This window comes from Anthonomus grandis, chromosome 3, assembly GCF_022605725.1.
Source record: "Anthonomus grandis grandis chromosome 3, icAntGran1.3, whole genome shotgun sequence".
In the NCBI taxonomy this organism is placed as follows: domain Eukaryota; kingdom Metazoa; phylum Arthropoda; class Insecta; order Coleoptera; family Curculionidae; genus Anthonomus; species Anthonomus grandis.
The window spans coordinates 2,788,498-2,815,246 of record NC_065548.1 but is presented as its reverse complement, the minus strand read 5'-3'; the positions used below and the strand labels follow the sequence as shown (position 1 = coordinate 2,815,246).

Below are 26,749 nucleotides of genomic sequence, written 5' to 3'. Positions count from 1 at the left end.
GAATATTGAAAATAATATTTTATATGCATTTAATCTACAGTTGTCAACATACCTATTAACAGCAGAAAACTATCAATAAAATATTAGAAAGGTAGGTATTAAATTATTAAATAATATTATTTTTAATAAATTTAATATTGATTTGTTATTCGTTAAGAAAAAGTTATGTTATGGTTGTCACAGAACTAAGTATTAAAAAAAACTATTAGTACCAATATTTAATATTTGGTCATTATATGCAACCATAAACATATTAACTATTTTTCCCTAGATTTTCAAGTAGTCATCAAGAATATTTTACCCAAGAAGGTTCGTTTTTATCATTGCCATATGTTACACGCCATATGAAAAAAGCTGGCTTGGTTGTTACGAAACAACGGAATAGACTCAACGCAGAATCGGCTCGTTCATTGCTGTGCTTAAACTCATGGTAAAGTCCAGTGCAACGATATATTAGAATGGTCACCCGTCAAAACACCAGCATTCCACCTGCCAAACAATGTCATCCACCTTCTATTTACTTTATTTGGCAGGTGGAATGCTGGTGTTTTGACGGGTGACCATTCTAATATATCGTTGCACTGGACTTTACACTTGTAGATTAAAAGATAAACTAAATATTGACTACTGAAACTGTTTGTAGTAATATTGACTACTGTAGCTTTTTATTGGGTATTTATTTATGCCTTTTGGTATTTATTAGCAATTTGATCTAAACATTTTACGTACATAGATAAATTTCAACTAAATGTCTATTCTAATATATCGTTGCACTGGACTTTGTCTTACTTGTCATGTTATATTGTTTTTTAAATGTATTTATTTGTTGTTGCTGTTTATAAAATATATTTATTTAACGTAAACTTAATTTGTTCTCGTATTTTTAATAATTAAGTTTCAGAATTTATATTATTTCTTTATAAAGAGTGCAATGTATTAACTATAACGTGCCTATTAAAATATTAAACATAAATTTGTGTATTTGTTTGGCTCTATATTTTTTTATTCTAAAATTTATAATTTATTATATTTACTTTATTCCATAATTAAGTAAGTAATTTATTATGAAGGGTATACACAGCCTTTGAAGCATGGCTTAGAAGGTTATATAGGAATACTTATTTTAAGACAAAAATTCCAGTAATCGTATCGAACATATTACCTGTAGACGTCGACATTTTTCATAGACTTTTTTAACAAATGACAAAGTATCATTCGATTTTGTTTGTTCGAGACGAAAGATATTAAAAAAACATAATATGTATGTGAATATATTATTAAATAGGAGCCTCTTTAAATAATAATTATAAAGCAAATTGCAAAATGTGGCAAAACCAAAACTCTAGGGACAAATCGACACGTTTTGAATGCAGTTATTTTTACCATTTTTCGGAGGGTTTCGATAGAGTTTTGTAACAGTGACGCAACTGTTCCGTCCGGTGAATGCAGGTAATATTCTTAAATTTTTGGTAAATTCAAAAAATATAATAATATATGGTGTTTGTTTAAAATAAGAAAGCCCACCGTTTTATGACACACCTTGTATAAAAACGTTAAGTTGAAAAAAAATGCGCAGCTAAAATAAAAACACGACGTGACTGGTCCAAGAGATTTAAATAAACATACCCCTAAATTCTAAGGATATTTTTTCCAATCTACACACCACCTGTTACACAAATAGTAACCCCATTAGTATAATAATGGGGAAATAAAAAAATAATCAAAACCTATTCCGTGATTTTAATGACAATTTTACCAATTATTGCTGGAAAAATTTTACATTTATCGAGACGTCTCGAAATTCGAGACAAAATACTTTCGAGACGAGATAAAATGGCTTCGAGACGAGACGAGACATCTCGTGTCTCGCGGTATCCCTATGCATCTTCCAACCTATTCTTTTCATATTTTAAATCTCAATTGAAGCTTTATAATTATTTTGTTCAATACTAGTTTATTTTATTGGGGTGATAGGTCTTCATTTTTCGGTTTCGTTGAATGAACGAAAGTGCAAATAATTGACTTTTTAACAATAAAATAATAAAAATATTTTTAAAAAATTACAAATAAGGGCAATTTTCTGATCAAAAATAAAGAAAAAGAAAAACCGAAAGATGCCAATAATATTTAGATAAAAAACAAAAATTAAACCATCAGTCAGGCGACGTCTAGCTGAAAAGCTAATCTCACTTAACCTATACAATGACGATCTCTATTCCTTATTTACTTGTATTTTTTATTATGGATTTTAAATAGATATAAAACATCTATAGTGCGGTTTGCATAGTTGTAATATCTCTATTATTTGCTTTGGACCGTAAAATAATTTTTTTTATTAATAAAAGAGAGGTAAATAAAGTGAAAGTCTTCGGGAAAAAGGTATTGAATTTAAATTCATAAAAATACAATTTATACTCAACTACTTTGCGACCATAAACCAACCTGCACCATGTGATTTAAATTAAAATCTGGATAGAAACAAAATATCACACGTATTTTTTGACTGAGAACTTAATATATCTCTGTTACTAAAACTACATGCTACACCCTTAACATGACTCCCAAACCTCAAACCTTTATTCACAATTTACAACAAAGGCCCAAATTAGCCAACCTAGCCAATACAGTAGACGTTAATAGCTCATTATTTAATTTTAATTAAAGGTGTTCTTTAAACATATCTCGCTTAATAATTAAAATTTTCAAAGAATTAATTTTTTTTTCTTCAAACTGCCCAAGCAAATAATATTTAGACTTTTTCGAGTTAAGTAGAAGATCATATTCAGACCCTAACAAATTAATATGTTGGAGCCCTCTATTAATTTGTTCTTGTGCACAGTTTATTAGAGGTTGTGCAATTGTTCATATTAAAGGAAAAATAACGTTGAGTATCATCCACATGGTGCAAAAAATGAAAAGTAAGGAACTTATATAGATTCATAGAACCCTGGATTTAATTGAAATTATATCCTTTCAAACACCATCTAATTTGCCTGACTTTACTAGAATTATTACATTTTTACAAAAACAATAGATTTACCAATAAGGCCTTTTTTTTTTTGAATTCCACTACTACACAGAAAACCATATCTAATTTAAAATCAAATTCAATAGAAGTTGATGGCATTTCCATAAGAGACTTGTTGTGCTTGCCTGTTTATATCAACCCTTTGCTGTCATCAACTCCTGTATTATTGAAAACACTTGTCCTATAGGAAAAAATGGTTCAGTACTTCAAGATCTCAGACTTAGTAATATCTTACCCACAGTTTCTAAAATTATTGAAAAGAACCATAACATTAAGCATGAAAAATCAGGTTTTCATCCATGATTCAGTACTAATACAAGTCTAGTTAAAATATTTAATGATGGTAGATCTAATGAAGAAAGTAAATGCTGCACTTGTATGACGTTGCTAGATTTTAGCAATGCATTCGACACTGTAAACCATAATCTGTTATGAGCAAAGCTACTGCTATTTTGACTTGTCAGTTTTTTACCCCTCTATTATTTTCAATTTATGTTTTATTGGATCTAAAAAATATGGAAACCTTTGCATTAAATCCCAACTTAAAATTAAACTCTTCAAAAACATTAAAAAAGATGTTTAAAGTAATTTGAACATCCATTCATCTGGATGTCATGTTCCTATTGTCAAGCAAGAAAAGAATCTTGGTATTATTAGTTGTTCATGCCTCAAAATTAAAAGTTATAAATAAAATTAAAATATTTATTGTGGCTCATTTTTTGATTAAGATGATACAGTTTACGGCAATTATTTAATGCTAATGCAATAATATAGAAAATACAAAAGAGCTGCTTAAGATTTTCGCTTAAAAAGAGCTAATATCTTAAATATGGTACACCGTAAAAAGACTCACATGTATAACTTTATATACCGCATTATTAATGATTAATGAGACTTGGTTATTTGGAGAGTTTTCTGCAACATGGTTTATGTCCTCTACAACTACGAGGAAATGTATAATTCATTTAATTATTTAATGCTTCATATACGTTTTTTACATATTTCACCATCTTGTTACGAGACTTGTACAATTTACCTCTCGCTTTGAACATTTTCGATTCTCACTTTCAGATATAACACTGATGATGACCATAAGGCCGAAACCGCTTAAAATTTAATAAAATGGTTTTAACTTTTTTTAATAAACCGTTCTCGAGGCTACACCAGTTTGATTTCTTCCTGACTGAGCATATCTCTCCAAAGACATTTCGATCGTTTATTGTAGCCCTCTTCAGGAATGAAATGTTAACATCATTTCAACAGTTTTTCTCTTCATTTCGGACTAATAAATATAAAAATTATGTTCAAACAAGACTCCTCGAATAGGAGGGTCACACAACCGAAACGATCCGATTAATTTTTAAAACCAAAAGATGTTTAATTTGTTAACTACAATGTCAAAACTATATTAATTTTCGGATTTTTTCCAGATACGAGTCCCAGGGCGGTCACGCGGCCCCCGCGGATCGTCGCGAGTACAACACCCACGATTACTGTTGCTACGTGTGCGGAATTACCACTTATAGGAAACGGATTAGGGCTTTACTTATTAAGGTATTATACGAAGGGTCGATTCGATTGCGGTTTAATAAAACGGTCGTTTTTCAGGATTTCCCTTTTTTGAGGTTCCATCCTCAGCCGGAAAATTCGCTTTTGCTGGAAAACGGCGACTATTCAGTCGTATGTCTCGACTGTTACGAAACGTTACGGACACAGTCGTTAGAGTATGAACGGTAAGCACCTTTTTTTTTAATCATCCAAGACGTCAAGAATTTCTATGGTTTTTTCTTAGCAAAATTTTACAATTTGTTAAATTGTGTGCCTTCATACCTTGATGAGGCAAGAATGTTTTTTTAACTCCATATATAGGTTTTATCAAAATTTTATCTTCATCTTAATATCATTTACCAATAAAATTTTTGACTAACTATTAGGTATTTAAACCTGGTAAATGTTCACACTCAAAGATACCTGTCACTTTGACGCCTCTGCTGATGCTTGTTTTTTAAATTCTATTTTCAGAATACTCGAAATAATAATTTATTCATAACAAATAATTATTTAAATAGAAAACACAAAAATATTAGACCTAATGTATGTTCTTTTTCTACAGTTTCTAGCAAGGCTATAAACAGAATCATTTCTGGATTAAAATTCGTTGCTACAGGTTGTGACGGGGTTAATTTAAATATGTTTCAATATATTATTCCGCACTTAACGCATATCATAACATTTATAATCAACAAGATACTTTCCTGATAATAGGAAACTGGCACAGTACAATTCCATTATCAAAAATCTCTAATCCAAAGCAAATGAACGAATTTCGCCTTATTAAAACTACCGTTGCTGTTCAAAATTTCTTGAAAGAAAAGACTAGTTAACTTTATATTGCAATGCTGTTCAAATTAATCTATGCACTCAATCATGCCTTCCTAAGAACCACAGCGTTGTTACATATTACTGATGACATAATTATATTTCTACTTTTCCTATATTGCTAGATTATAGCCAGGCTTTCGATACATTGACCACGACACGATACTTTAAGATCTGCAAGTTCTAAGTATAATGTCTAAAGCTCATAAATATATATATTAGGTGCATTGTACATTTATATGCTAATATTATATTTAGATTTCATTTTAGAGTAGTAAGTATACAGGGTGTTCATTTGAAAACTTCCTACCACGGATTTATCGAAAACCACTGTTTAAAAAAAAAAAAACGCCGAGATACGTCAAAAGGCTTGTCAAGGGGGACAACGTTCTAACCTAAAATTACTTCACCCCCTTTCACCCGTTCATCGGTCGATTCGTTTTCGAGAAAATTAGAAAAATCTTTGTTTATCTTAATTTGTTCAGATAGAAAACAAAAACATGAAAATATCAGTTTTTATTTCAATAAGTGTTCAAAATGTTGCCCGTTTTTGGCCAAACAATGATATAGGCGATGTTCAAATTCCTAACGGACATTTTCAAAAACATGTTGTCGGATATCATGGCAGCTGTCGATGATGCGTTGACGAAGTTTATCCAATCTTTCAGGTTGAGGAGTAAACACAATAGATTTCAAATGACCCCATAGAAAAAAGTGTAACGGCGTTATATCAGGAGATCTAGCAGGCCATTCTATAGGCCCCCTTCGCCCTATCCATTTATCTGGAAAAACTCTATTAAACGCTTTACAGAAATCAGTAAACATATTAGCAGTCTATGATTTTAGTGCTAATTCAGTTCTTTTAGTGCCTTTTATAGAAAAAAGATAAAATCAAAGTCTTCAATTTTCTCGACAACTGCGTTCGCGAATAAATTTTTTCCTGTCTGTTCTCTGATTGATGTGGCTAGCAAGTTGTCATTTGCTCAGTTCAGTCCTTTATAAAAAAAAAATAAAATCTAAATCCAGAATTTTCTCGTCAAATGCGTTCGCGAATACATTTTTCCCTATATGTTATCTAATTGATGTGGCTAGTAACTGGTAATTTGGAGTCATTGATCTTCTCGAACCGTTTAAGAAAAAATGCTTTATCATAATATAATTCCTTAAAAGAGTTTATTTATGATGCTCCGTAATATTTAATGACTTTCTATTCAAATCACACAACTCCACTTTATCTAAAGCTTTACAGAAACCAGCAAACATATTACCAGTCATGATATTAGTGCGGATCCAGTTTTTTCAGTGTCTTTTATAGAAAAATATTAAATCAAAGTCTTCAATTTTCTCGTCGACTGCATTAGCGAATGCATTTTTACCTATTATTTAATATTTATCTATTATTTAATTGATGTGGCTAGCCAGTTATTCACTGAAAATGAAATTTAAAATTTAGAGTCACTAACTTCCTTGATCAGATACTACAGTTATACAGGTAATAGGGAAATGGCATTGCTATGAAAAAGTGTTTTTATGACAGTTCTTGATGTTTAATGACTTTCTATTAAAGTCACACCATTTGACTCTTATCAAAAGCTTAACAGAATTCAGTAAACATATCAGTGGTGTATAATATTTGAGCTGATCGTGTTCTTGTAGGACATTCTATAAGAAAATAAACTCAAACATTATTCTAGTCAACTACGTTCGATACCATAGCGATTTTGACATTCTGAGAGGTTTCTAATAAAAAAAGATGGTTTAAGAGAGTTTGTTATATATGTTTTTGATAAGCTCAAATCAGGCTACACCTGAATCAAAGTATAGTCCAAGAAAAGTACTTACCTGAAACCTCTTTAGGTTGGGATAACCTTTGTGCCAAACTGAAGTTAATGGCATAATTTTTAGGACAGCCAATTAAGGACACCTTGTTGTCAATACTTGATTAATTGCCTGAGACGGTTTATATAGATTGTATTGTAATCAGATATACAGTAACAAGTATTCTCAAACCGCCAAGAACCGACGTTGCCAGGTCATTAGCAGCAAGAGTGGTGGACTTATCACTACGAAAATTAAACTGATTTTAATAGAATAACTTATTACTTTCAAGAATATTTTCTAAATTGATGGTTTAGAAATTGTGCAAAAAGTTTGGAGAATATGAGTCTTAGTTTAGGCGCTAAAGAACTGAATTCTTACAGTGAAGCCTTAAAATATGATATAAATTCACTATTCAAAGTACTTTGATAATAAGAAAAGTCTTGTCACCAAGTAAAAGATTTAATTTTACCAATCCAGCATGGTTTCTTTCAATTCAGATTTACAGTAACTAACTTAACATCATTTTTTCAGACTGCATATGAGGCTATAAATAATAAATGTCAACTAGACATACACGGACTTAGTTATTTATAGTTGCTAAGGAAAATAAAGAATTTATTTTGCCGTCAGTTACATTTGTGACAGTCTTGGAATAGTGAAAATTTATTTGTTGAATTGAAGATTTTACTTTACCAAAATGGTTTACACACTAGCCGAAAGAGTGGAAATTATTCTATAATTTATGGTGCCCAAACTCAATGTGCTCGGCAAACCGCCGTCACGTTTAACGCCAGACATCCGGAGAAGATAACTTCGCATAGGTATATTTTGGACCTTGTAACTAAGTTTACTGAAACTGGATCTGTTGCAAATAAAAAACGTGATCATCGGCGAATTTTGGATGAAGCCGCTCAAGTTGAAGTTTTGGGTCATTTTGCAATAAATCCTAATACTTCATTACGCAAAATTGTTGCTGCCACTGGTATTTCATTAGGCTCTGTTCACACAGTTACCAAACTTCATAAATTTCATCCATTCAAAATGAAAATATTGCAAGAGTTAACCGAAGACAATTTCGATAGGCGAGTTGAGTTTTGTGAAAAAATGACTGAAGCGATTAATGATAATACTATTCATGCAAAGAATATCTGCTTTAGCGATGAATGCACATTTTATCTAAATGGATTTGTTAATAAGCATAACTGTAGATATTGGAGCAATGAAAATCCTCAGGCCATTTGTAGAAGGGCATACCCAGTATCCTCAAAAAATAAATGTATGGGCAGGTATTTTAGGAAATAAAGTGATTGGGCCATTATTTATTAACGGACATTTAAATGGAGACATTTATTTGGATATGTTGGAAAATACCATCAATTCGCTTATCACTGAATCCATTGAAAACCAAATCGATGATGATGGAAACCCTATACTTAAGGCTGAAATATATTTCTAGCAAGACGGCGCTCCTCCTCACTATATTCTTCTCGTTCGGCAATGGCTAGACGACGAGTTTCCAGATAGGTAAAGACTGGCCTGCTAGATCTCCTGATATAACGCCGTTAGACTTTTTTCTATGGGGTCATTTGAAATCTATTGTGTTTACTCCCCAACCTGAAAGTTTGGATGAACTTCGTCAACGCATCATCGACAGCTGCTAGTATATCCCACAACATGTTTTTGAAAATGTCCGTCAGGAATTTGAATTGTTTGGCCAAAAACGGGCAAAACATTTTGAACACTTATTGAAATAAAAACTGATATTTTCATGTTATTGTTTTCTATCTGAACAAATTAAGATAAATAAAGATTTTTCTAATTTTCTCGAAAACGAATCGACCTATTTAAAAAAATCAAACGTCAAAATAAAAGACTTCGAAAGACCTTTTAAACAAGCTATTACTCGATACCCCTTGCCATTTAAAATTTTTAAGGGGACGACCCTGGGGGGCAGAGGGTGAAGTAATTTTAAAAGTGGTTTTCGATAAATCCGTGGTGGGAAGTTTTCAAATAAACACCCTGTATATTATAGGTGGTATTTGTAATTGGCCTCTATGGCTGTTGATACTGTAATTCAATAAATTAATAAATAAAAATACTATATGAAAATAACAGCTCTTTCGATTGCTTCAGGTGGGGTTTGCCGTTGGACAAACGCCAATACAACTGGATAACGCAACCGCCGCCCCCGGAAGACAGCCCGGAGGCGGGAATCGCCCGTTTACCGAGCGGACAACGTAGTGATAAAGTAGTACGTCGCCTACGCTAGCACTAACGCAATTAATTAAAGAAATTAACTTAATATTTCAGGCACCGCCAACGTTCCTAGCCAAGCCGGCGCGCAAAAACCATTCGCCAAAAATTATGGAGAGAAAAACGAACATTAAGACTGAACAAAACTCAGGTGAGTCCACTTATTTATTTGTTTGTTTGTAAATTAACTTAACTGAGATGTAAAATATGTCCAGTAAGATGTAAATAAGTGTCAGGGGTGCTATTGATATTCTACATCATGTGCGTTAAGGTGCAGATCAAAAATTTGATAACACATGTAGTGTAATGTGGTTTGTTTAGAGGTTATTTTTTGGTAGAATTTTTTTTTCGCAACTCATGATTTTACTGATCTCGTCGTACTAGTCCCCGAGGATGCCTCAATTAAGTGCACAAAAAGGCAAGGGCCGTGTTTTTTTAAAAATTAACAAAATATTCAGACAATTTTTTTTTCTCAAAAAAACAGGGGCGTACCGTTTTCTTATAAAAAATTTAACGTACATGTGCTGTAAATTCGTCGTTGGACAAGTCAAATTACCTGCAATTCCTCAAAACCACCACACCATCATTTAAAACTTAAAAAATTCTTTTAAATCGCTTAAAGTGTTTTTAATACGGAGGGAAAAACGACTTTTTTGAAAAATTTCCACACCTTGTATTTTGGAAACCGGGTACTTCTGACCATAGATGTCCTCTCTTAAACTACATTTTTATGTTTCCTGCACATACTGTAGCATTTTTGACTATTTGAAAGGGGATACTCTGTATATTGCATCTGTTGCTTCAATGTGCTACGTGCACTTAGCATCATTTTTGCGCTCTCTTACGACTACAGTGTAACCTTTTGAGGTACAGATTTTTGAAGCCATTTTCAGTTTTCTTCTCTGTCCTTTTTAAAGCCTTTTCCATTTCACTCCCGGTTTTTGAAGTAATAATAATAATAATAATAAATAAAATGTATTATTTTTCATAACAGATTTACAATAATACGCACTGAAAATAGTAATAGAACATGAAAAATTAAAGGCCATGCAATGCAACCTTCAGGCGATGCCAGACTGTTTAGGCCCAAGTAAATACCTATTAACAAATATAACAAAATATAAGAATGACGCTTTAAAGTGAATAAAAATGTTAGATAATATAAGTTAAAAATGCGAGCAGCATGAAGCAAGCACATATACACGTACAGTCAGTCAAAATGAAACTCGTACACCTAAGGTTTCTTTTACATTTTGTACGAATAATTTCCGTGCAAAATATTTCCAACTATATATATCTGCAATCAGCATAAAATGTTAAAGTTGTTGAGTAAAAATATGCAAAGAATGCATGCTGAGCATAAAAAAGTATAAGAGATAAGAACATGTTATGGTCAAAATGAAACCCGTACATCATATTTACTTTACAATAACATTAATATTATTTATAGTTAGCACTCGGTATTAAGAGCATCAAATACTTTTAACACTCCTGTGTAATTTTTAATTGAGTTTAATTAATTTTTTGTCCTTCTTTTACCATATGGGGCGGGGCGTCAGCGTGGACAAACAAGCGTGGTAGAACGCAAATTAATTATACAACATTGGAAAGATGGAAAATCATTGCGACAAATTTCCAAAATGGTTTGTAGGCCGCACTCTACCGTGGAAGGAGTTGTGGATCGTTATAAAAGTGAAAATAGAATATCAAATAAAGTAAGGAAAAGCCCTCGAAAAATGTTTAATTCGTACGACGAACGTTGGATCCTCAGGAAAGTTGCGGAAAACCCGAAAATGTCTTCACCGAAGTTGGCAAAAGAAATTGAGAAATATTTAAGAAAAACAGTTAATCCTCAAACAGTCAGAAATTTTCTAAAAAAGAATAATATTCATAGTAGAGTGGCTCGAAGAAAACCTTGGATCAGTAAGGTAAATAAAATCAAGAGGTTAAGCTTTGCTGAAGAACACAGAGACAAAGATGTTTTATTTTGGATGGACGTAATTTTTACAGATAAGAGTAAATTTTGTATTTTCGGATCAGATGGACAACAACGGATGTGGAGAAAGCCCATTGAATCTCTCAAAGAACAAAATCTACGAGCCACAGTAAAGCACAGAGGTGGTTCAGTCATGGTCTGGGGGTGTATGTCAGCTGCAGGTCCTGGAAATCTACATTTTATAGAGGGTATAATGGGTCAGAACATGTATTTGGACAAGCAGAATTTAAAGGCAAGCGCCCGAAAATTCCGATTTGAAGAAAAATTTAAATTCTACCAGGACAATGATCCAAAGCATAAGGCACAGAAAGTAAGGAATTGGTTGCTCCATAACTGTCCAAAAGTACTTGAAACTCCACCGCAAAGTCCAGATATTAATGTCATTGAAAACTTATGGTCACATTTGAAAGTTGCTATAAGAAACCATGAAATTTCAAACAAAGAGCAATTAAAAGTAGTGATTAAAGAAGAATGGTCTAAAATATCACCCGAATATTGTGAAAAATTGGTGCGATCAATGCCCAATCAACGTTTGGCAGATGTTATAAAAAATAAAGGACTACCAACAAAATATTAATCTCTTTTTTATGTTTTTTTCCTGTATATTTTTAATGGTGTACGAGTTTCATTTTGAGTTGTAAAATCGAATGTAAATTTAATTTTCTCATTTTTCTTAAAACTTCTTTTTGTGAAAAATATATTTTTACTTTTATTTTGTCTTTCAAAGGCCATCATATAAAATGTATATATTATTTTTTTTATGTAAGTAAAAAATATATTTTTGTAAACAAATAAATAAAGTGTAAGGGGTGTACGAGTTTCATTTTGACTGACTGTATTTAATGTATTAAGGGATAAGGAACGGGAAAGAGGAGGAAAAGGATTAATGTCGGGATAGGACAAATGTTGAAATGTTTAATGAGTTAACAGTATTGGCGAGATTATATAAAAAACTTCTTTTAAAAAGTTCTTTTCTATGTCGCGGAATAGTTAGTAGATGTAATTGTCTAAAGCATCGGTAGTGAGTATTTATTCGAAACTAGACTTTACTGTATAAATATGAAGGTGTTTTTAATTTTAAAACTTTGTAACTAAGAGAAGCAAAATGTAATTTTCGACGATTGAACATATTTAACCATCCTATATCCTTAAGCTTATGAGATATACGATTTATTCCAAAAATAAGACGAAGGCATGCATTTTGCACTTTTTGAATTCTATGAGAGTTGACTTGATCTAAGCTTAAATTGGATAACACTAAAGAATCACAAAGATGTTTTTTTAAGTCTTCACCTAAGACTTTTCTTTGGTTATAGATAAGTTTAAGCGCACTATATGCTTTCATTAATTTATCAGTTATATGCTCATGAAATCGAAGATCAGAATCAAGAATAAGACCTCGAAGTATTTGTTATTATAATAGGGGTGTCATTTATTTTTATTTTGAGTTTCTCGCTTATTCTAGATCTGTGGCCTTTATGTCCTCCAAATGATGTTATTTGGAAACTGTAATTAGGTGTTGGACATCGGTATTAATATTTTGATTTACAGATGTTATATTATTAGCTGAAATAAAGCTGAGTATCGTCTGCGTATCAATCAATCAATCAATATATGCTTTATTGTTATAAAAGTAAATTTGTTGACAAAGCTGTAAAAAAGAAAAACATATACACAAACATGTAAAAAGGTTATTTAGCATGCTATGGTCCATCATCCTAAATGCATTCTGCTTCCATGAATATGGTTTACCTATACCGGTAAAACCAACAACATCCCCATTCTTCAGAAATACTCCTCCAAGACTCAAAGACTCAAGACAAAGCTAATGTCATGTCATTTTATTAAATGTAAAACTGTAAAAAATGAATCACAGAAATAAATTAGGCGAAATGATATGGTGTAAAAAATATAAAGAATATACCTAAAGTCCTGCAAGAAAAAGGTAAAAATGACTAAAATCTATCCGACAAAAATTCAGTTATTTCATAATAGCCCTTTGCAACTAAGAGTTTTTTAACACGTTTTCTAAAAAGTTTCCAGCTACCTATACCTTTCAAATCTGCAGGAAGATGATTAAAGAGTTTTTTACCATCAAATATAAAAGTTCTTTTGATCAGTGAACTTGTAGGCATAGGCAAGAGCACATCATTAGCTCGTCGACTGCTATATTCATGCCTATTAGTTCTGTTCACATTTCTAAATTTCTTATGAACGAGGCAAACAGATTCCAATATAAATAAGGCAGGAAGGGTTAGGATTTTATGAGTGATAAATAGCTGTTTGCAAGACTCTCTCATACTCACATTACACAGACGTCGGATCGCTCTCTTTTGCAAAACAAAAACACTATTAAATAATAAGTAATGTGTGCATGCACCCCAGAAACACAAACCATACCTTAAATCGGACTCAATTAAAGAAAAATAAACATTTCTCGCCATGTCAAAATCAACCTCTCCTGCGACCACTTTAAGAGCATAACAATTTGCTGATATTTTTCTACACAATTGCGTGATATGGCCCTCAATTTTTAGTTTATTATTAATAAATAAACCTAAAAATTTATTTTCGTCTAAGTTGTTTAGAATGTGATTCTCCAAAAACACATTATTTAAATTGCATTTAAAATTCATAACACTAGTTTTTGAAATATTTAAACACAGTTTGTTGAAATCACACCATTTCTTGATTTCAACAATATCTTTGTTAACTGGTGGTATTTAGATTCATCACACTCGTGTCATGCCATAAAATTGTTGAATCATCCGCAAACTGACTGAATTTACCTGAGATCCTAAGATTGGCCATGTCATTAATATAAATGAGGAATAGAAGTGGCCCAAGAACTGAACCCTGAGGAACACCATGAGTCACAAGCTGCTCCCTTGAAAGGGCACCATCCACAGAAACACTCTGCATTCTAGTATGCAAATAAGACCCAAACCACTGAAGAGCCAGACCTCCGAATCCATACCGCTCAAGTTTCCACAGCAGTATTTCGTGACTAACACAGTCAAATGCTTTGGTCAAGTCACAAAACACTGCTGCAGCAATATCACCACTGCTCAAGCTCAAAAATAAGGACTCAAAGAATGAAAAGATCGCATCTGATGTTCCCTTGGCACTTTAAAACCCAAATTGCTCCGATCTTATAATTTGCTTTTCAGCTAAATATGTCATAAGTCGCTTTTTAACCAATTTCTCGATGATTTTTGAGAGGGTGGAAAGCAATGCTATTGGTCTGTAAGAAGAGGGTGATTCTGAAGCTCCCCCCTTAAACAAAGGCATGATTCTGGCTACTTTAAGACAATTGGGAAATTGGCCATTATTGAAAGAATGATTAATTGCAGATACAAGTACCTCCAGTGCCGAATCAGGTAAATTGAAAAATAACCGTACATTAAGTTCATCATAGCCAGACGTATTTTTCTTCTTTATCTCCTTTAGAGTAGACTTAAGCTCAACTAGATCAGTTGGCAAAAAGAAGAAAGAATCTGGAAAAACCCTGAATTTGACTTGCTATGTTACTACCTATGGTACAGTAGAAGTTATTCAGCCTATCAGGTTCAATATTTACCTTTACAATATTGCGCCGTTTACCTCTTAGTTCATTTACTAAATGTTACTACTGTTACTTTACTGGTAATGGTAATACAAATGGTAATTACACAATTTTAAAAAGTCTTGAAATCGGCAAATATAAATTGTATAAAGAAGTGGTCCTAATATACTTCCTTGAGGGACACCTACAAGTAGAGGTATAGTATTAGATTTGGAACTTTCCAAAACTGGTTGCTGTCGACGATTACTCAAAAAATTTAACTACACAATTTGAAAAGCCGATATAATGCAAGATAGACAAAAGAATTGATTATGAGGTCAAAAGCCTTTGTATAGTCTAGCAAAATAAGAGCAGTAAATTTATCCTCATCCCATGCTTGAAAGATATTATCAGTTACGTCAGCTATAGCTGTAGCACAGCTATATCCTTTTCGAAAACCTGACTGTTGGAAGAATGCTTATAAAGAAAAGAATGATTATATTGAGCGCAGATCTTTCAATTCCTTAGGTTGCGATCATTTAGGCAAAGGAGTGACGTAAGCGTGCTTTTTATACTTGTATATAGAAAAGCAAGTAATGTTGCGTCTTCCGTTATTTGAAGTGGACACCCAGGATTTTGAATTAATGACTTCCAAGCTTTTGGGCTCATACTTCACTTCTTCACGGCTTTTTGGCATTTCAAGCCATTTTTTTTATCTCATTTCCTAGATTATTGGGACATTTCTTTTTTCTTGGACTCGAACATTCAGAGTAAAATATGATTGCTAACTACGAACACCCTGTATATGACAGAAGGAAACAATTTAAGTCAAAGTAATTCTCCATTCTTCTAGAATCCCAATTAAGTTCAATATTGACATTGAATTAACATTTCTAGTATCAAGATAAAATTAAATGATGTAATGATTTTTAGATTTTGTTTATAAAAAAAATTATTGCAGTCAAACTGCGCATGATAAAGCAGCCATATTTAGCGCGTATACTAGGTAGCCTAAGGCGGTCTTAAAAATAAAATAAAAAGAATGGCATTCCATTTAAAAAAAATGCTGCTTATATCGCCCTACTTTTTTGAAGCACCCTATATACTTCAAAATATTTTCCAGATATGCGCTGGTCCCAACATTTTTTTAAGAGGTTAGAAATTTTAAACCTTATTTTTTTAGGCTTTATGGAAGACCGACGCACTGTTGCAGGACCCTGTATAATAAGTAAACAACCCTTAAACATTTTTATAGGACGCCCTGTCCCTGATGATAACGGACAAACAAAAACCCGCATAACTTACCCATAAAACGAGAAAATTCCTTAAAATTAAAACTTCTTTGTTCCTTAAAAAAAAAAAAAAAAAAAAAAATTCACCCTCGCCCAAGAAAGATATCGAGACGACAAAGGCCTATAAGGGTGGCAGCAAACCCCCGATGCGGGGATAATGGAGTGTTAAAGCGGCGAGAAGTGGGCAAATATAGACGTTATCCGGGAACGATAGGGAAGGATCCCGGATTTCTACGGGATTTATTACCAAACAGGGACGGACTGACAACTATTTTTTCGAAAGTTTATAATTCGCTTCCGTACAAAACGAATATGTACATTTTTTGGTGTCTAATAAAATGGAGATTTCTCGAGTTACAGTGTTCTAGAAAGAATTAAGTTTGGGTGATAAGTCTTAAATGTTCGTTGATGAAAGTTTAAATTTTATATTTTGAATCGTAGATGTCCTTATTGTGCTACGTTTTTAATTTTAATTCTTTTATTTATTGTTGTTTTTATTTCCGATAACGGGTAATTTTTGGTTTATTTGATGAACGTATATGTTTTTTGTAATGTTCTGGTAAGTCTTAAAACTGTCTTGAATTACCTGTATTTTATTTTAGTATCTGATAATGGCGGTTTACACAGCCGAAATGCATAATACATTTACCTAAGTGACCTACATGCATTTTTCTTGGAGATAAAGACTTCCCCATTTTGTAATCTTTATATACACATTCTCCTACAAAATATGGACTTCTATTCAACTATTGGTATAAATGGCCGACAGTGTTCTAAACATTTTATTGAAAAATCAGTGCATTCACGTGTAAGCCGGTCCTGCTTCCTCACTCCCTCTTCCGACAACATCCAATAAACCCCTCGCCGCCTTTTTCCCGCACAAAAGGGATGCAACTCCATCCCTCCCTTCTCCCCAGTGTCACATACCCCCCCGGGCGGAATCAAGACGAGTTCTTCGGTTTGGCCTCGGCAAGTAAATCGCTTCACTTTCGAGAATAACGACGCGTCGTCGCTAGATAGATACACCCTTGACGGTTTTTAATTTTTTTTCGTCAATATTTCGCTAATTATTCGGTTTTCCTGGTTAATGGTGAACCGAACGTGATGGATTTCAAATTTGAACTGAGACACCCTTATTTCCTGCCCTATCCGTCGAACCATGAGCGTCAGTTTGAAGGTAGGATCGACAATTTCGTATCTTGAAGGTTGGCCAGGTTTAAAAGCTATTTTATTATCGATTTTTTCTTATAAAAGTAACTTGTGGCGTCAATTCACTTTATTTATGTTCAATATTATGAGCAGATAATACAGGGGGTTAGTTAGTCTATATTCACTCAGTGTGTATCAATGAATTGCATGAACAGGGTGTGCAAATTTGAAAAAATAGACATTGAAGGATAAAATAGTCGAGGCCTACCTGAACAAAACTTCCTGGAATAAAAAAATGTATTGTAATTTCCAGGCACTCGAAACCTAGAATTAAAGGAAATTTCTTATTTTACTGCCTGAAATTAGGAAAATTGACTATTTGATATATTCTTTCCATACAGTTGAGGCCTAGAATTCAGGCAAATTTATTACTCTACTGCCTGAAATCCGGAAAACATTTGAGGAAAAATATTAGGCTTAGAATTAAAAATAACAATCCCAGATGAGTGCCTAGAATAAAAGAAATCATGACTTTATTCTTCGAGGCAGTTAAGGCCTAAAATTCAAGAAAATTTGTTATTTCACAACTTAAAATCAAGAAAAACACTGCCTGGAATAAACAAAAATAATTAATTTAATATTTCCAGGCGTTTCATACCTATAATTAAAGAAAATTTGCTATCTTACTGCCTGATATTAGGAAAAGACTATTTGATATATTCTTCCAGGCATTTCAGGCCTAGAATTCTAAAAAAAATGCTATTTCACTATCTGAAAATTAAAAAAAAAACTGCCTAGATTAAGCAAACTGAAATCAATTCAATATCTACTGCTCGTGATAAATAAAAATAATAAATTTCTTCTTTTAAGCAGTAGAGGCCTGGAATTGAAATATTGTCCCGGATTTGAATCAATCCGTGGCTATAGTTATGGAAATATCCGAGTTTTTGGAGAGTGGTTTTCGAGGAATATGTCTGATATTAAAAGTGATGGCTCACTTCAAAGTCTGATATCTCGAAAACTAGTGAAGTTATTTAGACAAAGTAAAAAGCATGATATTCAGAAAAGTATACTGTACAAATGTTATCTTGAGTCTAAATCAATCCAGGTTATAGTAATGGAAATATTTGAATTTTTGTGGAGTGGGGTTCGAGAAACATGTCTGATAATCAGAATGATAACTCGCCTCAAAGTCAGAAATTTCAAAAACTAGTAAAGTTATTTAGAAGAAAGCATGATTTCGCATTAATCATGTAGGCAAGTAAATCACTTCACACTTTCGAGAATATAGACGCGTCGTCGCTAGATAGATACACCCTTGACGGTTTTTAATTTTTTTTCGTCAATATTTCGCTAATTATTCGGTTTTCTTGGTTATTGGTGAACTGAACGTGATGGATTTCAAATTTGAACTGAGACACCCTTATTTCCTGCCCTATCCGTCGAACCAGGAGCGTCAGTTTGAAGGTAGGATCGACAATTTCGTATCTTGAAGGTTGCCAGGTTTAAAAGCTATTTTATTATCGATTTTTTCTTATAAAAGTAACGTCAATTCACTTTATTTATGTGCAATACTGTGAGCTGAAAATACAGGGGTTGATTGTGTTTCCTTTTTTATTTCAATTTGTTAAAACTCACTCAGTGTGATTGATAAATGAATTGCATGAACAGGGTGTACAAATTTGAAAAAATTAGACATTGAAAGGTAAAATAGTCGAGGCCTATCTAAACAAAACTTCCTGGAATAAAAAAATTTATTGTAATTTCCAGGCACTCGAAACCTAGAATTAAAGGAAGAAATTTCTTATTTTACTGCCTGAAATTAGAAAAATTGACTATTTGATATATTCTTTCCACACAGTTGAGACCTAGAATTCAGGCAAATTTATTACTCTACTGCCTGAAATCCGGAAAACATTTGAGGAAAAATATTAGGCTCAAAATTAAAAATAACAATTCAGAAAATTGCCTAGAATTAACAAAATCATGAATTTATTCTTCGAGGCAGTTGAGGCCTAAAATTCAAGAAAATTTGTTATTTTACAACTCACACAAATCAAGAAAAACACTGCCTGGAATAAACAAAAATAATTAATTTAATATTTCCAGGCGTTTCATACCTATAATTAAAGAAAATTTGCTATCTTACTGCCTGATATTAGGAAAAGACTATTTGATATATTCTTCCAGGCATTTCAGGCCTAGAATTCTAAAAAAAATGCTATTTTACTCTCTGAAAATTAAAAAAAAACTGACTGGATTAAACAAACTGAAATCAATTCAATCTCTACTGCTTGTGATAAATAAAAATAATAAATTTCTTCTTTTAAGCAGTAGAGGCCTGGAATTGAAATATTGTCCCGGATTTGAATCAATCCGTGGCTATAGTTATGGAAATATTGGAGATTTAATAATAAAAGTGATGGCTCACTTCAAAGTCTGATATCTCAAAAGCTAGTGAAGCTATTTAGATAAATTAAAAAGCATGATATTCAGGAAAGTATACTGTACAAATGTTATCTTGAGTCTAAATCAATCCAGGTTATAGTAGTGGAAATATTTGAATTTTTGTGGAGTGGGCTTCGAGAAACATGTCTGATAATCGAAATGATAACTCACTTCAAAGTCAGAAATTTCAAAAACTAGTAAAGTTATTTAGAAGAAAGCATGATTTCGCATTAATCATGTAGGCAAGTAAATCACTTCACACTTTCGAGAATATAGACGCGTCGTCGCTAGATAGATACACCCTTGACGGTTTTTAATTTTTTTTCGTCAATATTTCACTAATTATTCGGGTTTCTTGGTTAATGGTGAACTGAACGTGATGGATTTCAAATTTGAACTGCGACACCCTTATTTCCTGCCCTATCCGTCGAACCAGGAGCGTCAGTTTGAAGGTAGGATCGACAATTTCGTATCTTGAAGGTTGCCAGGTTTAAAAGCTATTTTATTATCGATTTTTTCTTATAAAAGTGACGTCAATTCACTTTATTTATGTGCAATACTGTGAGCTGAAAATACAGGGGTTGATTGTGTATCCTTTTTTATTTCAACTTGTTAAAACTCACTCAGTGTGATTGATAAATGAATTGCATGAACAGGGTGTCCAAATTTGAAAAAGTTAGACATTGAAGTAGTCGAAGCCTATCTGAAGAACTTTCTGGAATAAAAAAATTAATTATAATTTCCAGGCACTCGAAACCTAGAATTAAAGGAAAATCTTATTTTACTGCCTGAAATCCGGAAAAAACTTGAGAAAAAATATTAGACTTATTATTAGGCCCAGAAAAGTGCCTAGAATAAAAAAAATCATGAATTTATTCTTCGCGGCAGTTGAGGCCTAAAATTCAAGAAAATTTGTTATTTCACAACTTAAAATCAAGAAAAACACTGCCTGGAATAAACAAAAATAACCAATTTAATATTTCCAGGCACTTGAAACCTAGAATTAAAGAGAAATTTCTATCTTACTGCCTGAAATTAGGAAAATTGACTATTTGATATATTCTTTGCATACAGTTGAGGCCTAGAATTCAGGCAAATTTATTACTCTACTGCCTGAAATCCGGAAAACATTTGAGGAAAAATATTAGGCTTAGAATTAAAAAACAATCCCAGAAAAGTGCCTAGAATAAAAAAAAATCATGACTTTATTGTTCCAGGCAGTTGAGGCCTAAAATTCAAGGAAATTTGTTATTTCACAACTTAAAATCAAGTAAAACACTGCCTGGAATAAACAAAAATAATGAATTAAAAATTGCTATTTTACTCTCTGAAAATAAAAAAAAACTGTCTAGATTAAACAAACTGAAATCAATTCAATCTCTACTGCTTGTGATAAATAATAATAATAAATTTCTTCTTCTAAGCAGTAGAGGCCTGGAATTGAAATATTGACCCGGATTTGAATCAATCCGTGGCTATAGTTATGGAAATATCCGAGTTTTTGGAGAGTGGTCTTCGAGGAATATGTCTGATATTAAAAGTGATGGCTCACTTCAAAGTCTGATATCTCAAAAACTAGTGAAGCTATTCAGATAAAGTAAAAAGCATGATATTCAGAAAAGTATACTGTAAAAATGTTATCTTGACTTTAAATCAATCCAGGTTATAGTAATGGAAATATTTGAATTTTTGTGGGGTAGAGTTCTAGAAACATGTCTGAAAATCGAAATGATTCAAACTCAGAAATCTCAAAAACTAGTAAAGCGATTTAGAAGAAATCATGATATCCAGAAGAGAATACTGACAAATATTGTATTGAGTCTAAATGAATGCATTTGATACCCGAATTGTAGGTTATCTCGGTTGCTAGAGAAGACAGTGTCTTGCGCTTTTCGTATTATTCTGATACTCTTTAATGAAACGAAATATGCCATTGTCAAAAATTTCACAGCTGCCATAGTTTTTAATCTACTGATTTTGGTATTCTTCTTGTATCTCCGTTATTATTTAACATATTGAAAAAGTAAAAAATGGTTTTGATGGATTTTTTTCCGTAGAACGCGATTCTATTTATATAACCTGTTTGTTATAATAGTTTAGAATTTTAGGATAAAAAATAAACTTATGTTTTTTTGCAACACACTGTATATTTCTAGATAAAAAATTCCGCTTTATTTTTTTGTTGGAACATCAACAGTCAATTTCAAAAATGATTAAATAACAGAATTGTCGTAAAATAATTACCTATTATTTTAATTTTAATAGTAGCCCATGGTAATCTTTATGGAAACAATGTTTTTAAGAAGGCCATGACAGAGTGACAGATTCTCATAGAATTATCAATTGAAAAAACTATATTAATCATTTTTTATTTCTCATATTATTGTCAATTAGAGTTCTAGCTAATTCTAACATAAGTTAGCTAGTTCTAACTGACAGATTGTATAGACACATCATAGGAGGTGAATTTCCAGACCTACTAAAACGAGCAGTAATGATTCCAATTTTTAGGCAAGGGGATGTTATTGTAGCTGACTATAGACCAATATCTTTGCTACCTTCATTATCTTCAGTTATAGAAAAACTACTTAAGGAAAAGATGGTCGTTTTTTTGCAGTCTAATAATGTAATGTAATAAATAGGTGCCAGTTTGGTTTTCAATTTTCAAAAAATGTCAATGATGCTCTTTTTCATATACTGGAGAGACTCTGCTTGAGCCTTAACAAGGGTGAGCGGGCTGCAATGGTGTTTTGTAATCTGGCAAAAGCCTTTGATTGCGTCTCACATAAGATACTGCTGCGAAACTTATTCTTCTAAAAATTATAAAGTCATTCTTCTCAGGTAGATGTCAGAGGGTTCGTTCTGCTCATTTTGGGTCAGAGGAATTGGGTGTTGCAGCAGGTGTGCCTCAGGACTCGATACTAGATCAACTTTTATTTCTTACATATATAAATGACTTGCCTTCAGTGTTGGCCAGTGTACATCTTTTGCTGATGACACTACTCTTCTAGAGTGGTACTAATTCCCATTATCTTGGCAGAATAATTACCGATGATTTGGCAAGGGTTAAAACATGGTGTGACGCTAACTCTTTATCAGTTAATATTTCAATGACGAATATTTTAATTTTCAAATGTGATATAAATGATATCTGCATGGTTGAACAGAATATTACGGTGACTGACTGATTTTAATAAATTTTTCAGGCTTGCTTATTGACAAGAGGTTAAGGTTTGATAAACACATTGAGCAGCTATGCTCTAGGCTGGCATCAGGCTCCTATGCAATCAGAACAGTTGGGAGTAATTTTAAATATGGCAGTAGCCAAAGAGGTTTATTATGCACTTATTGACTCGCAGCTGAAATATGATGTTTCTTTTTGGGGTAATTCTTTTTTAAGATATTTGTATGGACTTAAATTTAGGGAGTCCTGCAAACCATATTTTATCAAAGAGAAAATTCTTACTCTAGACACTCTCAACTTGAGCAAACATTTCTCTTATCCTTTTCTCTATTAAAAAAAAAACATGAAGTCTTTATGATAAAACTCCCTGTAAATTAAGTTAAGTAATTACTTGTCTCGCGTTCAGGTGTACCTAACAGCCCCAACAAACTACCTCCAGCGGTGCCAGTACCCGCCGCCCCCTCAACAAACGGCAACGTAGGACAACAACAGCAGCAACAGCAAATGGCCGCCACCTCGTTACTCTCCAATCCGAAACCGTCACGTGGGGTCGCACATTCGGTACCGCCGCCCCACAGTTCCGCCTCGCAGTACAACCACTCGTTTGCCGCCGCTTTGAGGAATTTGGCGCAACAAAACGTACCGGGGTCCGAGGGCGTCGTCGAGCCGCCCACGGCTCATAGAACTCGGGAAAGTGGTGAGTTTTTCTTTTAAATTTAAAATGGCGTCAAATGCCTGGAATTTAAAAGATTTTACACTTGACCTAAGAGCACGAAAAAAAATAGGGAATGGCGTCTGACTTCAATTGCTTGGAATAAAAAGGGAAATCATCAACCATGATATATATAAAATACAGTTCAAGGCTCGACAACCCTTAGGTACATCTAGGAGTCTATTATAATATGTTGAGACAGTTAAAGTAATAGGTCATACTTCAAAAAACAGCCAAAAAAGTAATTATATTTCCCTACAATTCCTAATTGTTTATCCAAAATTTATAACGTAATAATACAGGGTGTCCCTAAAAGGTCTTTACAAAATCTCACCACATATTACCATCGTTCCGAAATTCCTTCTATTCCGATCTACAGGACGGTAAAGTGTAAAAATGAAAAATCGATTTTATTTACATTTATGTCAATTTTTTAACGTATTACTTTAAAAAATTTATATTCAGACCCTTTCGCTGTGGCCATCAGAGGACGACGCTTCACACTGCACCCTAATGATTTAAACTGTCCATAATTTTTTTCTCAGTGCCATGTTAAATTAAAACATCAATTTCAAACAAAAATAGCCCTTTTGTTAAAAGCCGCTAAAGTTAAAATCCGCTTTCGCGATATTTCGGCTTTTAGATGTTCGATTTGGCAATGGTATATTCAAACATTTTTAATTAAAAAAAATATATTTAATTTAAGCACGAAATTAATTTATTAGATTATTAGATAATATGCATTTTATAAAAATTGTTCAAAATACTTTTACAAATACACGCCTAAGAAAACTCAAACTAACTCTCTATGCATAACTTTTGCATTCGCTAGAAGATTATTTATTGCGTCTTGAATGCGTTGCCACAGTTCCTCCTCATTATTGACCTTTATCTTGAATACCACAGATTTAATATGTTCCCCGAAAAAAAAAATCCAGAAAAGTCAAATCTGGAGAACGCGGGGGCCAATTTACGAGGGGCATCATTACCTCTACCTATTCATTATTTGAATACCGACTATTCAAATAATTTCTGACATCTAATGAAAAATTTGGTGTAGCACCATCGCGTATAAACCACATATCTCTGCGTAGTTGAAAAGGTAAATCTTCCAATAAATCCGGTAAAGTGTTTTGTATATGCTGCCGATCAATCTCTCCCGTTAATCTTGGAGGAAGAATTACAGGACCGATCAACGGCCTTGATATTACTAGACTATAGTAAGGCCTTTGATTGTGTCGATCATCATATTCTGACATCAATTTTGCCTTAATATGTAAGGTTCAGTAAGGTAGCAGTGAATCTTTTCAAATCATTTCTAAATGACAGATTTCAGAGAGTTAAATTTGATGGTGAAATGTCAGAGGCTCTTGAGGTGACTTGCGGCGTTCCCACAAGGCAGTATTCTGGGCCCTCTTTTATTTACAATAGACACGTGCCAATTTTACTTAGTACTACGATATTGTAAGTACCATCTATACGCGGATGATAAACCACTCTACTTTTGATTTTTAGCCCATGAATTAAAAGATGCCGAAAGTAAAATGAACGAAGGTCTAAAAGCAGTGTCTCTTATATGATTAAAACATTTGCTCAAGATTAACCCCCTAAAATCTAATATGCTTCTTATTGGCCACTTAGCGACTGTCAGTGACATTCAGAATCAGATTAAAATAAATGATGACCAAATATAGATCGGTGTTAAATGTAAAAGTTTGGGATTAATGGTAGATTCTACCCTTCGATTTAAAAACCATGTATCTGGAATCCTTAGAAAGGCTATTTATATTTATATTCATAGGCAATATCTAGATATAAACATTAAAAAACTCCTTTGTGACTCGCTAGTTTTATCTCAATGTAATTATTGTGATGTTGTCTATGGTTGGTGCTTGGACTATAAGGAAAAGAGAAGAATATAAAATTCATGTATTCGACTTATTTTTGGTATTTGCAGACGAAATCATGTATCACATAAGTTGAGTGAACTAAAGTGACTAAATATGCCTAATCGCAGATTGATGCATTCATTGTGTTTTTATTATAAAATTTTAAAAAACCGTAGGCCACCATACCTTTATTGGAAGCTTTCTTTTAGTACTGACATTCATCATTTGAATCTTTGAAGAAAAACGCTTCAAATTCCCATAAAACTGAATTCTTTAAACGATCATTTTCTTACAATATTGCTAGACAAATAATTTTTTTTTAATATCGACTTAATCTCTACATATTTTAGTAAATGTGTTTAGAAAAAACATATATTTACAGTGCTGTTCGTAAATAAATAGCCTTCGGAACCTTGTGTCCGGCATGGATTTTGCTTTTTGGTTTAGTTTAAAAATGTGTTTTATTTGTATTAAAAAGGATTACAAATAAATGTTACATAGGCATGTTTATAAATTTAGATTTTAGTATTGTCACACTTCAGATTTTCTTTCTTCAGCATATACGTGTTCATTATAAAAATTATGTACTCTGTTCTAGTGAAACAAGGTTCGTGGTTAAACAGAATATCATTTCTAAAGTTTAAATTTATTTCTTTTTATACAAGAATAAAATTTAGGCGCATTGCAGGATCTTGAGGTAAGAGATCTTGAATTGGCGTCTTATGGTAAGCACAACTGTTCTCTGATCACTCTATCAACGACATTTTTAAATATTCCCATTTCCATACCTATTCACCTAGTGTTTCCCGGATCCTCTTCAACACGTTCCAAAATTTCATGTTCAAGTTCAGGAGCCTTCACAAAACGCTGCCTTCCATATTCGGCAGTATTAGGTGCAGTATTAAGACGTTTTTCTACTGTAGAGAATATAGGATGGCCTGGAACACGACGATTTAGAAATCTTTCTGCGTACAACCTTACAGACTCGCCAATTCCCTTGACAGTAACCACACTCATAACGTATCAGTATATTCTTCATTGCTATATTATACAG

General features: G+C 32.8%; 1 protein-coding gene across 4 annotated transcripts in view; it reads left to right on the top strand.

Moving 5' to 3' along the window:
* LOC126734172 (uncharacterized) overlaps positions 1-26,749 on the top strand; it is a 121,688-nt gene that overhangs the window by 63,896 nt on the left and 31,043 nt on the right. For 3 of the 4 annotated variants that reach the window (XM_050437711.1, XM_050437712.1, XM_050437714.1), the window contains 5 exons: positions 4,459-4,582; positions 4,637-4,761; positions 9,362-9,479; positions 9,539-9,632; positions 23,501-23,791. In XM_050437711.1, coding sequence (XP_050293668.1) covers positions 4,459-4,582; positions 4,637-4,761; positions 9,362-9,479; positions 9,539-9,632; positions 23,501-23,791 — 752 coding nt within the window. The remainder of the gene's footprint in view (positions 1-4,458; positions 4,583-4,636; positions 4,762-9,361; positions 9,480-9,538; positions 9,633-23,500; positions 23,792-26,749) is intronic. The other variant, XM_050437713.1, reaches the window with a different exon arrangement.